Here is a 13376-nt window from a genome sequence, read left to right on the forward strand (position 1 = left end):
TTAGTGACAGGTGGGACAGACACGTGTTGTGGTGAGTTTTGCTGTGTAATGAATTACATTGGTTGGGAGAACACGGTGAAGAAATTTCCAGGCAATGTCCCATTGCAGAGGAGTCATGTATAAAGAAAGTTTCCACAGTGAACGCCATCGCCATCGTTCATGAGAAATTGTGCCATATGAGGTCTTCCATTTTTCTTAACATGGTGGATGTTCGCTGTGCTTGGATAAAAGACATCAATACTGTAAACGAGTATTCGCATCTGACAGTAACAGCGGTTTGTCTGCTGTGCTGAAAAAACAAAGACGTGCCTGCCAGTGTGGCATTCCATGTTCGAAAGAGGGCTGGGCTCTTATGGGAAAGGCTAGCCCAAGACTGCGGAATGGAATGTAAAACTGGGGTAACATTTTGCCGTGACCGTTCTGGCATTTGGAGGTTGTTTGGTCCATATATACATACATACATACATACATACATACATACATACATACATACATACATACATACATACTTACTAGTCTCGCGTAGCCAGACTCCTTTCCGCCACATCATCCTTCTGAGCAAAATGAGGTCTGGTGAACAGCCTTTGATGTCGCTGTGTGCCGTGTAGCCAGAAATCGGCTATCTAAATACCAGATTTAGTTTCTTAAACGCTTCACTAAAGACCAGACTGGTATGCAAGCAGTGCAATCCTATCTCATTAGCTTCTCTTGTTTCGTACAGAACAACTCGAAGACTACAGCTCGAGTCGTTGCTGTTTGTGAAATCTGCATGTCTACAGCAACAATTAAATGCGGCTGCGGGAATGTTGACGTCGGCAGGCTCGACGTTGTACGTCTAGCGTTGTGCGCTTGTGTCACAACGGCGACTGAATGCGAACGCACTGAATGGATGCGAACGTACTCGATGCTGCTTGCTGTTTTGACGTCTAAAGCGACCGCAGACAGTCTAGAGTGAGCGATATCTGGTCCTGAAATTGAAGGGCTTGGAGCTGACGTCATTGAAACAAGATGAGTCGTCTTTCTGTGTTTGGGTAATCATCTCACGTGTTTTGTGCATTGCTTTACATCGAGTACGTTCGCAGTCAGTCTCCGTTGTGACACAAGCACACAAACGCTATGTACGACGTCGATCATGACAGATTGCGTAGGAGATGGAAGCCTAGCCTGTCGACGTCAATGTTCCCACGGCCGCGTTTAATTAACTGTTGCTGTAGACATGCAGATTTCACAAACAGCAATGACTCGAGCTGTAGTCTTCGAGTTGCTCTTTAGCTAAAAAACAAGAGAAGCTAATGAGATAGGATTGCACTGCTTGCATACCAGTCTGGTCTTAGTGAAGCGTTTAAGAAACCAAATCCTGTCTTTAGATAGCCGATTTCTGGCTATGCGACACACAGTGACATCAAAGCCTGTTCACCAGACCCCATTTCGCCCGGAAGGATGACACGGCGGAAAGGGGTCTGGCTACGCAACACTACATACACACACACACACACACACACACACACACACACACACACACACACACACACACACACACACACACACACATGCACACACACACACACATGCACACACACACACACACACACACACACACACACACATGCACACACACACACACACACACACACACACACACACACACACACACACAACTAACCAGCTATCAACTGATGAATACTCATTTCGATGTCACTCCACTGCTGCCTCCTCCCTTCTAGTTGCTTCTCGAATCTAGACTTGACATCATCCCACTTCACATCCACACACGTAGGACTCTAAGAGACACACAAGTAACACAACTAAATGAAGACTCAACGTCAAATGATGTGAATTGCTGTCTGACAGTAATCAGAGAACTGCAATCGTAGTGATCGTAATCACTTAAGTTTCCTGCGGCCCTCTCACACACACGAACTGATGGAATGGTATGAACAAACAGTTTTAATGGATCAACAGTGTGTACAACGACTGAATAGCCGAGAGCAATCCGTTTGTCATTGAATAGAGCAGAAGAAAGATAAACTAAAGGAACAGACAAAAGAGTTAATGCAACCAGTACAAATTGTATTGTTAATTAAAAAATTATTGATTAAATGTGTAATAAAAATTACAGACGAAAACGAGTGTTGTGATTAGATAAACGTAATAAAGTGATAATGTCTACACACACGCGCACGTGCACGCACATACGCACAGACAGACAGACAGAAGACAGACAGACAGACAGACAGACAGACAGACAGACAGACAGACACACATGCACACACACACACATACACATGCACACACACACATGCACGTACGCACAGACAGACAGACAGACAGACAGACACATGCACGCATGCACGCACGCATGCATGCACACACACACACACACACACACACACACACGCACACGTGCACACACACACACACATGCACACGTGCACACACACACACACACACACACACACACACACACACACACACACACACCTACAACTGCATACATTCAAATGCTCATACAATAGAAAATGAATGACACCATTACTAAATTACGTTGATTAATTAATTACTACTAAAACTACATAAAATATTACACCATTAATTATATTGCATTTATTAATTAAATTATTTTTAAATTATCATACAGTAAGATGCAACACACGGTCCCGTCTCCACCAGCCGTATGATACGTCTGACATCATCAGTGACCACAGGAAACTGAGCAACATGAGAGGAGGAGCTTCTCTTCACAATCCACCAATCAAACATCCCACGGTTCTCATGATCGGCAATCAATTCAGGCAGTTGGCTCGTGATGTCATACGTCACTGGAAGCCAATCGACATGCGACAAGCCAGCAACACTAAACACAAACACAAAGTCAACAGTGTCTATAGTCTCCAGGGTTTCCCATAGGCATCCTGGAACCAGACAAAAGAAACAGACAGACAGACAGACAGACAGACAGACAGACAGACAGACAGACAAACAGACAGACTGTAATCATTCTTAGCTTGCTGCTGATGGTTATTGTAGTTATCATTGTTCAAGAAATAACAAACAGACAAACAGACAAACAGACAAACAGACAGACAGACAGAAAAACAGACATACATACATACATACATACATACATACATACATACATACATAGACAAACAGACAGACAAACAGACAAACAAACTGACAGACAAACTGACAGACAGACAAACAAACAAACAGACAGACAAACAGACAGACAGACAAACAAACAAATAGACAAACAGACATACATACATACAGACATACATACATACAAACAGCCAGCTAGACAGACAGACACACAAACAAACACCTCTAAAAACGTCACAACCTCACTCCACTGTGCTATGCGGGTTGTAACAAAAAACACGTAGCCACAGCCAATGTAATCAAATTATTTACAATTGTGATACCTGAGTGTTTGCATAAGCATATCTTTGCGTGTAAGACACTCGTCACCCACTAGCCTGGTGACACATTGCATACGTGTGAGTTGGCTTGCATCAACAGACGACCAGTCGGTGATCCACACAACATCAGCTTCAGTTGCATTGCTTACAAGAGACATGACGTCACGTGACCTGTCTCCAGCATTCCTTTCTGTATCGACAAACAATTTGAATTGCCGACTAACTGAATGAGCGGGCGAGGAATCCATCGGTTGAGTTTGAGTGATTGGCACACGAACGAATGGTTGAGATGCAGAGATGTCTTGACTGAGTTTGCGACTTGCAGACAGAGCAGCGACAAATTCACTTGGACAGCTAAATGCAGTGAAATGAGCAAGTGGACATGAACATGGACAAACAAGTAGACAAACAAACAGACAAACAGACTGTCACAAAAGAGCAATAATAATATAATAAAATTAAAAATTAAAGAAAATTAATTAAATTTTAAAATTTAAAAAATTAGTCTAAAGCAAATAAAATTCAATATTTTAAATTTTTGTTAATTTGATTTAAATTTAATTAAATTTTATTTTTAAATTAATAAAAAATTTAAAATTATAATTTAAATATAATTAATAAAAATTAAAAATAACTAAAACGTAGTTTGAAATAAATCTATCTATACAAATATGTATATATATATATACACACCAAAAGTCAAACTCAGTGTCAAATCGCAAACTAGTGCAAATCATACGTGCGTTAAACTGAAATAAGCAAACTGAAAGCTGTTGCAGTAAGTTACTGACTGCCCTAAAACTTATTCTGCTCTTTGCTGTGGTCTTGGACGCGATAACCTTCAAAGTGGCAAGACTGGAAGACATCCACAAACCAAAAGACTCCACTATTATTGGGTAGAAGTAACCTCCTGCCGCATTGACTTCGCTGTCGTGTCGATGGTCTTTCTCTTCTTCACCAGCCATTGCAGCGGCTCCAGCAGAAATGGCGGATTTAGCGACATACGCCGGCTGCATGGTGTTTCTTATCGAAACGTCGAAATAACCTGGTCGTCCATCAGCGAAATCTGGATGAAAGATATCTCCAGGGCGGCTATTGCTGTCTGGACCACAACGTTGCTCGAGCTGAGCGCCTTCGTTATCCACCAGTAATGCATGATATATGATGTCCCTCAGTGCATCGTGGCGTTTAGAACGTAAAGAACCGTGACCACATCCAAGAAGATGGTCGCCAAAGCAATCAATTACATGCCCACAGGAACAATGTATTGATTGTGAAGGAGAAATAATCGGAATTCCAAGCCATAGCTTCAGAGCAACTGTAAATTCATGCGGAGCCATGGATAGGCCTAACTTAACGTTTGGAATGGCCCGTAACCATGCCGCAGCATGAACTGACGACTCTGTGTTGAGACGTGCCTTGTCTCGAAGACTGCTTGTGTCTTTAAGGGTGGAGAGCAAAGCTTCATCCAGCTGCCTCTGTAATACACGTTGAGACTCACCAGACGAGTTATTAGGATGACCGTCCGCGCCGTAACTAGCCAGAACTTGTCTATAGCGGACAAGGGCGTTTTCTTCACCTGGGATGGATATCGGCGTACAAGGTGATTCGACAAACATTGGTGACGTTGGAACTAACATATGTGTAGGCAACTTCTTGTTCTGGACTAGAAGGCGTGTTGAAAGCTCCCGATAAGCTTGACAGCTACCAAGAAAAGCGGCAGCCGAAGCTGTAGCTGCCTGTCTCAACCCCAGGCCTCTCATGCGCATTGGTAGAGTAGCTTGCTGCCAAGAAGCATCAGGCAGAGAAGTCTTAGTTATAAGTTCTAGAGAACGTCGTGTCCTGGTGTCAAAGCGTGTCCAATGGTGATCAGTTGTGCCCGGAGGAACTGTTCTGAGAAGATTGTTGATCTTGCAGAGGCTGAGGCAACTGCGAAGTAGATGAAGCTCGACTTGGGGGTTGTTCAATTCTGGCAGAGAGCTTTGATTTTCAAGCACACTGTCAACCCTTTTGCCTACAATGGCACTGTAAAAATCATCCGTTCCACAGACGGGTGACCCAAGCAGCTCAACTCCGGTATCTTCAATGCAGATGCGGCGGATTTGTGATGGAAACTTAGGAAATGATTGATCACCTGACGGCCAACAGACTTCGCACTTCTTCAGGTTGAGTTTTAAGCCAAAAGACGGTCCATTGTTAATCAATGAATTCAAGAACGAAGAAACAGCGTCTCTGGTCCCAACAAAGGTACCGTCATCAAGATACCAAATGTGAAGGAAAAGTCCATCGATTGGACCAATGGTATCCAACAATTGAAGGACTACAAGCGAGAAAAGCAGAGGACCCAGAGGGTCACCTTGCTGCACTCCAGTTGTTGACAAAATACGATGTTGACCAAATCTTAATTCTCCTATAGTTGTGTAACACCACTGCACATAGGGAAATAAATCAGGCAAGTCTTCCTTGACACGCTCCAAAAACGATGAACGGTCACATTCATTAAATGCATTTTGCATGTCTACTTTGAAACAGCATAGATCATCTTTGTGACCTTCCTCCTTGAAGACAGTACGCAATGTATGAATTGCAGCTTCCAATCCTCCCTTGGTTCCAACACCCACTTGACCGTATGGTAGCAATAAATCTGGAAGACGAGATTTTGCAGCCGCACAACAAAGCCTGCTAGATAAACAACGGATAACTTCCCCACTGCTATTGGCCGGTAACCTCCCGTTTTCTTGCGGAGGGCGGTCAGGGGAGCTCCTACCAGCCACGGAGATATGCTAGCATTCAACTTTCCAGAAACAATAAATGACATTAATCTAGTGAGCTGATCCAAACAAGTCTGCGTAACTGGAACAACAGAACCTGCAACTGCCTCAAGTAAATGCTGAGCTCGAAGTTGGGATCCTCCTGGACTTGTGCCTCTGGGAAAAGCCCTGAGGACAGTAAGAACAGCAATGGAATCAATTGCCAGAGGAGCTGGTAAATCTTCAGAAAAAGCTGGTAGATCATGCTGCGGATGACGTTGAAGAAGGTCTTGAAGCGCATCAGGATCAGAATGAGGTGCACAACCTTGAGAACCCAAACAACACATGCCATCTCTATATCGACCTTCTTCTGCAAGCTTGATAGCTCTGCGCACATTGTTTCTTCTTATGGAGTCGCCATCACAAGTAGTCTCACGAGGCATTGCATCGTTTCTAGCTTCCTCCCACAATTCGACCAGATGCCCCTCCCACCACTGGTGCAGGCGACTGAACAACAACGACTTGACAACATGTCTCTTCTTCCTCCCCCTACGTGAAGGAGCTCTGAGGACACTTTTTGCAAACATAAACAGCCTCACAAAACCCCAAAGACCATCCGCATAAGCATGACGTAATTCCACACTCAATTCTTCAGAGAGAAGTGGTCGCACAGACCTGGGAATGTGAGAAACAGTATACACTGGCAGGGTTGAAATTTTGTTCATGACAGCATTGAAAACATCAAGATATTTTCCATCCGGTGAGGAAAGCAAAGCTGCTGCCTTGATACCAGTCAGAACAATATCATTAGTTTCAGTAGCAGAAAAGAAACGATCATCGCACCTTTGATCAAGTTGTTCTGCTATAGGAATAATAGAAGAGGTAGGAAAATCACTCTCACCAATGCACTCAAGACTCTGGCCAGTAGCAGAACGAGACAACAGAACATAAGGCTGAGTCCTGCCATAATTTCCACTAGCGTCACACAGCCATGGAGAGATACCGGGATCATCCATTCTTCCACAACAACGAGAATGACCGCCACCCAGCGACCTACGACAACTATTCCATCGACGTGCGTAGATAAACCCACAAGCTGAGCAAACACAACGATCATGATCCTCCAGAAAACTTACACTTGGAAAAGAACGACGACAGACATGTTCCGAGTTGATATGCTGAAAAAGCGATGTCTCATCTCGATAAAGGGATTGGCACAGCGGACAACAGGTACAAACTGACGTATCAGATGAATTACCGGCCACAGCTGACATTTTCTATGACATCACAATCGGATGATGGCACCTCAGTCAAACAATGGAGACTGAAGATAAACAAAAGATACGGCAGATCGCGGAACGTACGTAGTACTTGATGACAATGATTTAAAGCAATAAAGTTGACGTCAGAGACAGTGAAGATGAAATGGAATAGAGATAAAATATGGTCAAACGTCCAGGTAGGATTCAAACTTGAAACCATTGGTTCGAAAGACGCAGAAAAAGCAACAGGAACGCCGCACAAGCCAATTAACGAGTTCAATGAAGGCAAAGTAAAACGATCGCAAACAAATCTATCTCGAAAAACTGGATGAAAGTCGGAGCTCATCTACCAGTGAGCGTCACCATATATATCCGGGACATGTATACATGTATATATATAGATACTTATATATATATATATATATATATATATATATATATATATATATATATATATATGTATGTATGTATGTATGTATGTATGTATGTACGTATGTATGTATGTATGTATGTATGTATGTATGTATGTATGTATGTACGTATGTATGTATGTATGTATGTATGTATGTATGTATGTGGCTCAATTGGTTAGAATGTGGAGTTGGAGATTGGAAACATCCGGGACCTTCGGGTCAGAGTTCAAGTGCGGGAGGGCCACATACATAAGTTCCCTTGGGCAAGGAACTAACATACAATTGCCTCTCTCTCCGGAGTGTCAGGTTCTGTCCAAGAAGCAAAGAAGAAGTTTACATATAGACAGTGACTGCTGATAGTGTTTCAATTGTATACTAGTATTGTAGATTGTATACTAGTATCGTAGAAAGTATAGTAGCAAGTACTTAGTAGTGTCTGCAGTAACCTGGGCCCTAAGGGTCCTTGTAACAAAAAAAAATGTATGTATGTATGTATGTGTGTATGTATGTATGTATGTATGTATATATCTTGTATATATACATATATACAAGATCCTAAATGTTTGTGTGCCTACTACTTCCTCGCACTTGGCTCATTGTCACTCGAACTCTCCAGACGTGCTCACTGAATGAAAATGAACATAACGATGTCAGGTTCAATAGGTGGGTCCCCTTTCGGTGATCAACCCTCGAGCAATAAATCTCTCTATTCTGTCCGACATCAATCGGATTGCTAAGCACGACATACAAGAGCAAAGCACGCAAGGAAATAAACGGTTTTTTGCTTTCACTTAGTCAAAATAGAACATTTAATCAGACATTGTAGGCGACGTCACAATTGCAAGGTCACACTATGTGCTGCCACAATGGATTACTTAATGGTTTCTTTTAGAGTTCAAGAGACGACATACGTTTACTATAAGTGCATTTTGGTTTGGTCTAGGAGCGTTTCATTTCTTTCTTGCAAGTTTTCTAAATTAGAATTATATTGACGTCACCTTGAGCCAGCTGTCACTATGAGCGGCATACGGAATCTAATTGTCAATGGAATACTTTCATGGTAATTCCTCACAATTGAATGCACCCGGGCAAAGCAGGGCAATGTAGCTAGTAAATTAATAAAATTTGAAAAATTTAATTTAATTCCAAATAAGATTAGCAAAAAATTTAATAAATAAAATTTAAGATAATTAAAAATTAAATTAACAAAAAAATTGAAAATTAAAAATTAAACTAACAAAAAATTTAAAACTTTAAAATTTAAATAATTAAAATTAAATTAACAAAATAATAAAAATTAAAAATTAAAATAATTAATTACTAAATTAACAAAAAAATTAAAAATTTAAAATTAAAATAATTAAAAATAAAATTAACAAAAATAAAAATAAAAATTTATAAATACAATTAAAAAATAAAATTAGGAAATTTAGTTAACTAAATGTATGAGATGTCAGTAAAACAAACAATTAGATTAACAACTGACCTAACGGTCTCCTGATATGCTAATGCTCGAGCTTTCATCTGCAGTTGCGTTTCATCGGCACTCAAACGAGGACAACAATCTTTTGTGAACATATCACCCGGCTCTATGTCCTCAGCCGGCCACAGAAGGCTGTAAGACTTTCCCGTTTCGGGAAACATAAACGGGGCACAATGAAAATTTGGAGACCAACTGTGAGGCATCCCACAACCTAATTCATCCATCATATACCACAGACGTGACTGCTGTCCTGCAACCATATTAATATTAATACACAACCATAATAATATTAATATTAATATATTAATATTAATACACAATCATATTAATATTAACATATTTAATGATACAACAACCCTATTAATATTAACACATTAATACTAATACACAATTACATTAATATTAACATATTAATGCACAACCATATTAATATTAACATACTAATATTAACGTATTTAATAATACAACAACCCTATTAATATTAACACATTAATACTAATACACAATTACATTAATATTAACATATTAATGCACAACCATATTAATATTAGCATATTAAATATTAACATATTAATATTAATACACAAACATATTGATACTAACACATTAATAATACACAACCTTATTAATATCAACATATTAATATTATTACACAACCATGTTAATATGGCGTAACATGAACGACCCAGGCGAACAATGAAATGCCACTGACCCTCCGACGTCACAGCCTGAAAGGTGCAAATGGATCTCCACATTGCGTGCAGCACGTTATCGACTCTTGCCTCCACGCTACACTGCACCTCCAGTCGCTGCATTTCTGCTTCTTTCTCATCCAAATGCCGCTCTCCTGCCAATAGATACGGCCATGCATCTGTGTCGCTGTTGGCCTTTTGTATCGTCATTTGTACGTCTCCGTTTGATTCAATCATCCAGAAACATTCGTTGCTGACAACCGAGTGATAGAACTGACCATCAATAATAGGACCACACTCACGCACTCCAAATTTCCACATTTTGCTTGATAGTCTATTGTCAATGTCTTTCTTGTTGTAACCACGTGGTATTCCTATTGTCACCGTTATTGTGTTGTCGTCTTGATTCTCTATCCAACTGTAACCATAACATTCTCGTCTGCCCTCCTGTCTCGCTGTGCCGCTTTGATTTTGAAGAAATCCCGTATACAGTCGCTCCATGTGCTCATCGTCATCCGTCTTATCATCAAACGAGCCCTTCATTGCAGCTTTAAATTCATCAAATGTCACACGTTTCGACTCTCGACTTGAAGTGTCAGATGACGACGAACTCTCGCTTGCATTCATGATCGATGGAATCAATTCCTGGTGAGTTGAATTCAACATGCGCCTTGCAATCTCACCACTCACATTTGCTACTTTCATGACAGCTGCTACTTGGTGACTATCGACAAAACTTGCTTGTTGCCGACTGCTACAATGTTGCAAGTCGAGTATACTTTCGAGTCTGATGACCAGCTTCTCATCGTTTAGTAGGTCGTGTTTGGCTCCCTTGCATCCATCACTCTTCCACACATGATCGAGGAAATACACGTCTCTCTCTTTCATCAAATATTTGAATTCCTTCATATATACTGTATAGACCTTGGTCCTCACCCCCTCCTCCTCGTGCTTGCCCGACCTCTCCTCCATGTGGAACTCACCAAACTCGCCCAAGTCCAACAATCTGACTTGAAACTTTTTGTACAACGTGTCCCACAGCCTGTCTGGCATCCCAATTGAACGCAGCTGCACCTTGTGAGCGTCGCGAAACGCCATTGCAAATAGCTAACGCGCGCTAGAAGCGTAACATAAACTAGGCGTGGCAGTGAAGTCATAGCCATTTTAGATTGATCGAGTCGATTGCAGCACTAATGACATCGTTTTGCGCCTCTCTGTTTGTTTTTTCATCGCTCTTGCACGGTTAGCTGCACGTACCCGCTTGCTACACTGTAGCTACACTGTAGCAACTTGTACATGTACATGTGTTCATCTGTTTTTCTCGCAGCCTCTATTGCATGTCAGCAACTCGGCATGTACAAACCTATTCCTGAAAGCGCCTACGACCTGTTGCCCGCGTCTTCAGACGACATCAGCAAGAATCCGTACGGATATTATGTGACGTCTCTTCCAAGCATCGAAGACACGGCAACTCCAGATCCGTGCGTGCAAATCATGGCGCCTGCTCAGTACATGGTAGAGATCATGGTATGTCTGTATGCGGTCTGTTTAGAACTTGGTAGATTATAATGTAGCACTTTGTTGTTGCAGATGCAAGCCGTCACTGGCAGTTTCCAAATATGGTGTGTGACATCGCGTAGTCACGTGACAATCATGAAATAGTGTTTGCCTATTGTTTTAGTGGGAAAGATGATTCCAGTGATCCCGTCGAATTTTGTGGTGCTGTAAGTTGTTTGCAATGGACCACATAAAACCATCAACGTGTTCTTAAAAATTTGATTTCAATTAATTAATTTTATCAAACTAAAGTTTTATTTATTAGATTTAAGTTGAATATACTTGTCTTGATAAATTAATAAATTAATTAATAATTAATTATAAAAATTAATTAATTTAATTTAATTATAAAAATTTAATAAGTAATTATAAAAAAATTAATAAACTTATTAATAATTTAATTATAAATTAAATAATTAATTTTTAATATTAATTAAAACAAGACTGTTGAACATATGATTTGTTGTGTAGGGTGAAGTTCGATATTGTGGTGCTATTCCAAAGAACAACCCAACATACACATTCTTTTGTGAAAATTCATGTGAGACATCCGATAATTCATTTTTTTTCTATCGTTTCTACATACAAAACTCAACAGGTCAGTAGATTATAATCAATTTGTTTTTGTATGTTTGTCTGTCTCTGTGTATGTCCATATTTTGATTTAATTTTTGTATATTTGTCTGCCTTTGTGTATGTCCATGTTTTTAATGTAATTTTTGTATGTTTGTCTATCTTGTGTATGTCCATATTTTGATTTAATTTTTGTATATTTGTCTGTCTTTGTGTATGTCCAGGGTTTATTTAATTTTTGTATGTTTGTTTGCCTTTGTGTATGTCCATATTTTGATTTAATTTTTGTATATTTGTATGTCTTTGTGTATGTCCATGTTTTAAATGTAATTTTTGTATATTTGTCTGTTTTTGTGTATGTTCATATTTTGATTTAATTTTTGTATATTTGTCTGTCTTTGTGTATGTCCATGTTTTTAATGTAATTTTTGTATGTTTGTTTGTCTGTGTGTGTCCAAATCTTTATTCGAGTTTTGTATGTCTGTTTGTCTTTGTGTATGTCCAGATTGTAATGTAATTTTGTATGTTTGTTTGTCAACACGTATGTCCAAATTTTATTCAATTTTGTATGTTTGTGTGTCTGTCCAGGTTTTTGATTTAATGTTGGTATTTTTGTGTGTGTAGATGTCCATGTGTTGATCAGTTAACAACTTCGTCTGTTTCTAGAATTGGTGCAAGATCCACAAGATTGGTGTCAGAATCGTAATCCCAGTGAGTTCCCAAAATCTCTACAAAGGCTGCCGGATTCGATCAACAATGTGCCTGATGCCCCAAAGGATCGTGACGTGGGATTAGGTGCGGGCATCATTTCATCTCCCTCATTCTTTGTCATCTTTATATCTCTTTTTACTCTTTTGCTCACTTTTCTGTGACATTGATATTAACTTGTGTGACATTGAATGCAACCGTTGTTGCATCTTTATAATGTTATGTGCATGGCTGACTTCTTGTCGATGCTGGACGTACCAGGAAGCCAGGAAGTTTTATGATTACATTACGTGATATGTAGGGTAGTCAATGACGAGCGTTCATACCTCACATTGTGATAAGGATATTGCACACAGGGTCTCAACGATTTAGAACTGCACGTGTGTGTGTGTGTGTGTGTGTGTGTGTGTGTGTGTGTGTGTGTGTGTGTGTGTGTGTGTGTGTCCAACCGTGTATGTGTGTTTGTGGTGTGTGTGTCCATCCGTGTGTGTGTGTTTGTGGTGTGTGTCCATCCGT

The 13376-nt window shown here is 40.2% G+C and overlaps 2 protein-coding genes across 2 annotated transcripts in view; one reads left to right on the forward strand and one right to left on the reverse strand.

Moving 5' to 3' along the window:
• Positions 1-11121, reverse strand: part of LOC134197540 (tubulin--tyrosine ligase-like protein 12) — a 12044-nt gene extending 923 nt beyond the window's left edge. The window contains exons 1-6 of the mRNA XM_062666884.1: positions 10043-11121; positions 9334-9580; positions 3426-3776; positions 2637-2854; positions 1850-2028; positions 1664-1781 (exon numbers count right to left, since the gene is read on the reverse strand). Of these exons, the coding sequence (XP_062522868.1) occupies positions 1664-1781; positions 1850-2028; positions 2637-2854; positions 3426-3776; positions 9334-9580; positions 10043-11120 (2191 nt within the window). The 5' untranslated portion in view covers position 11121. The remainder of the gene's footprint in view (positions 1-1663; positions 1782-1849; positions 2029-2636; positions 2855-3425; positions 3777-9333; positions 9581-10042) is intronic.
• A 29-nt stretch (positions 11122-11150) lies between these two features.
• LOC134197439 (uncharacterized) lies at positions 11151-13144 on the forward strand. The gene is made up of 6 exons (XM_062666769.1): positions 11151-11264; positions 11350-11549; positions 11613-11644; positions 11704-11746; positions 12051-12177; positions 12819-13144. Exons 1-6 carry the CDS (start codon positions 11216-11218, stop codon positions 13022-13024), a joined length of 657 nt encoding a protein of 218 aa, XP_062522753.1. The 5' UTR covers positions 11151-11215; the 3' UTR covers positions 13025-13144.
• The last annotated feature ends 232 nt before the right edge of the window (positions 13145-13376 follow it).

Source organism: Corticium candelabrum, chromosome 22, assembly GCF_963422355.1.
Source record: "Corticium candelabrum chromosome 22, ooCorCand1.1, whole genome shotgun sequence".
NCBI classification, from domain to species: domain Eukaryota; kingdom Metazoa; phylum Porifera; class Homoscleromorpha; order Homosclerophorida; family Plakinidae; genus Corticium; species Corticium candelabrum.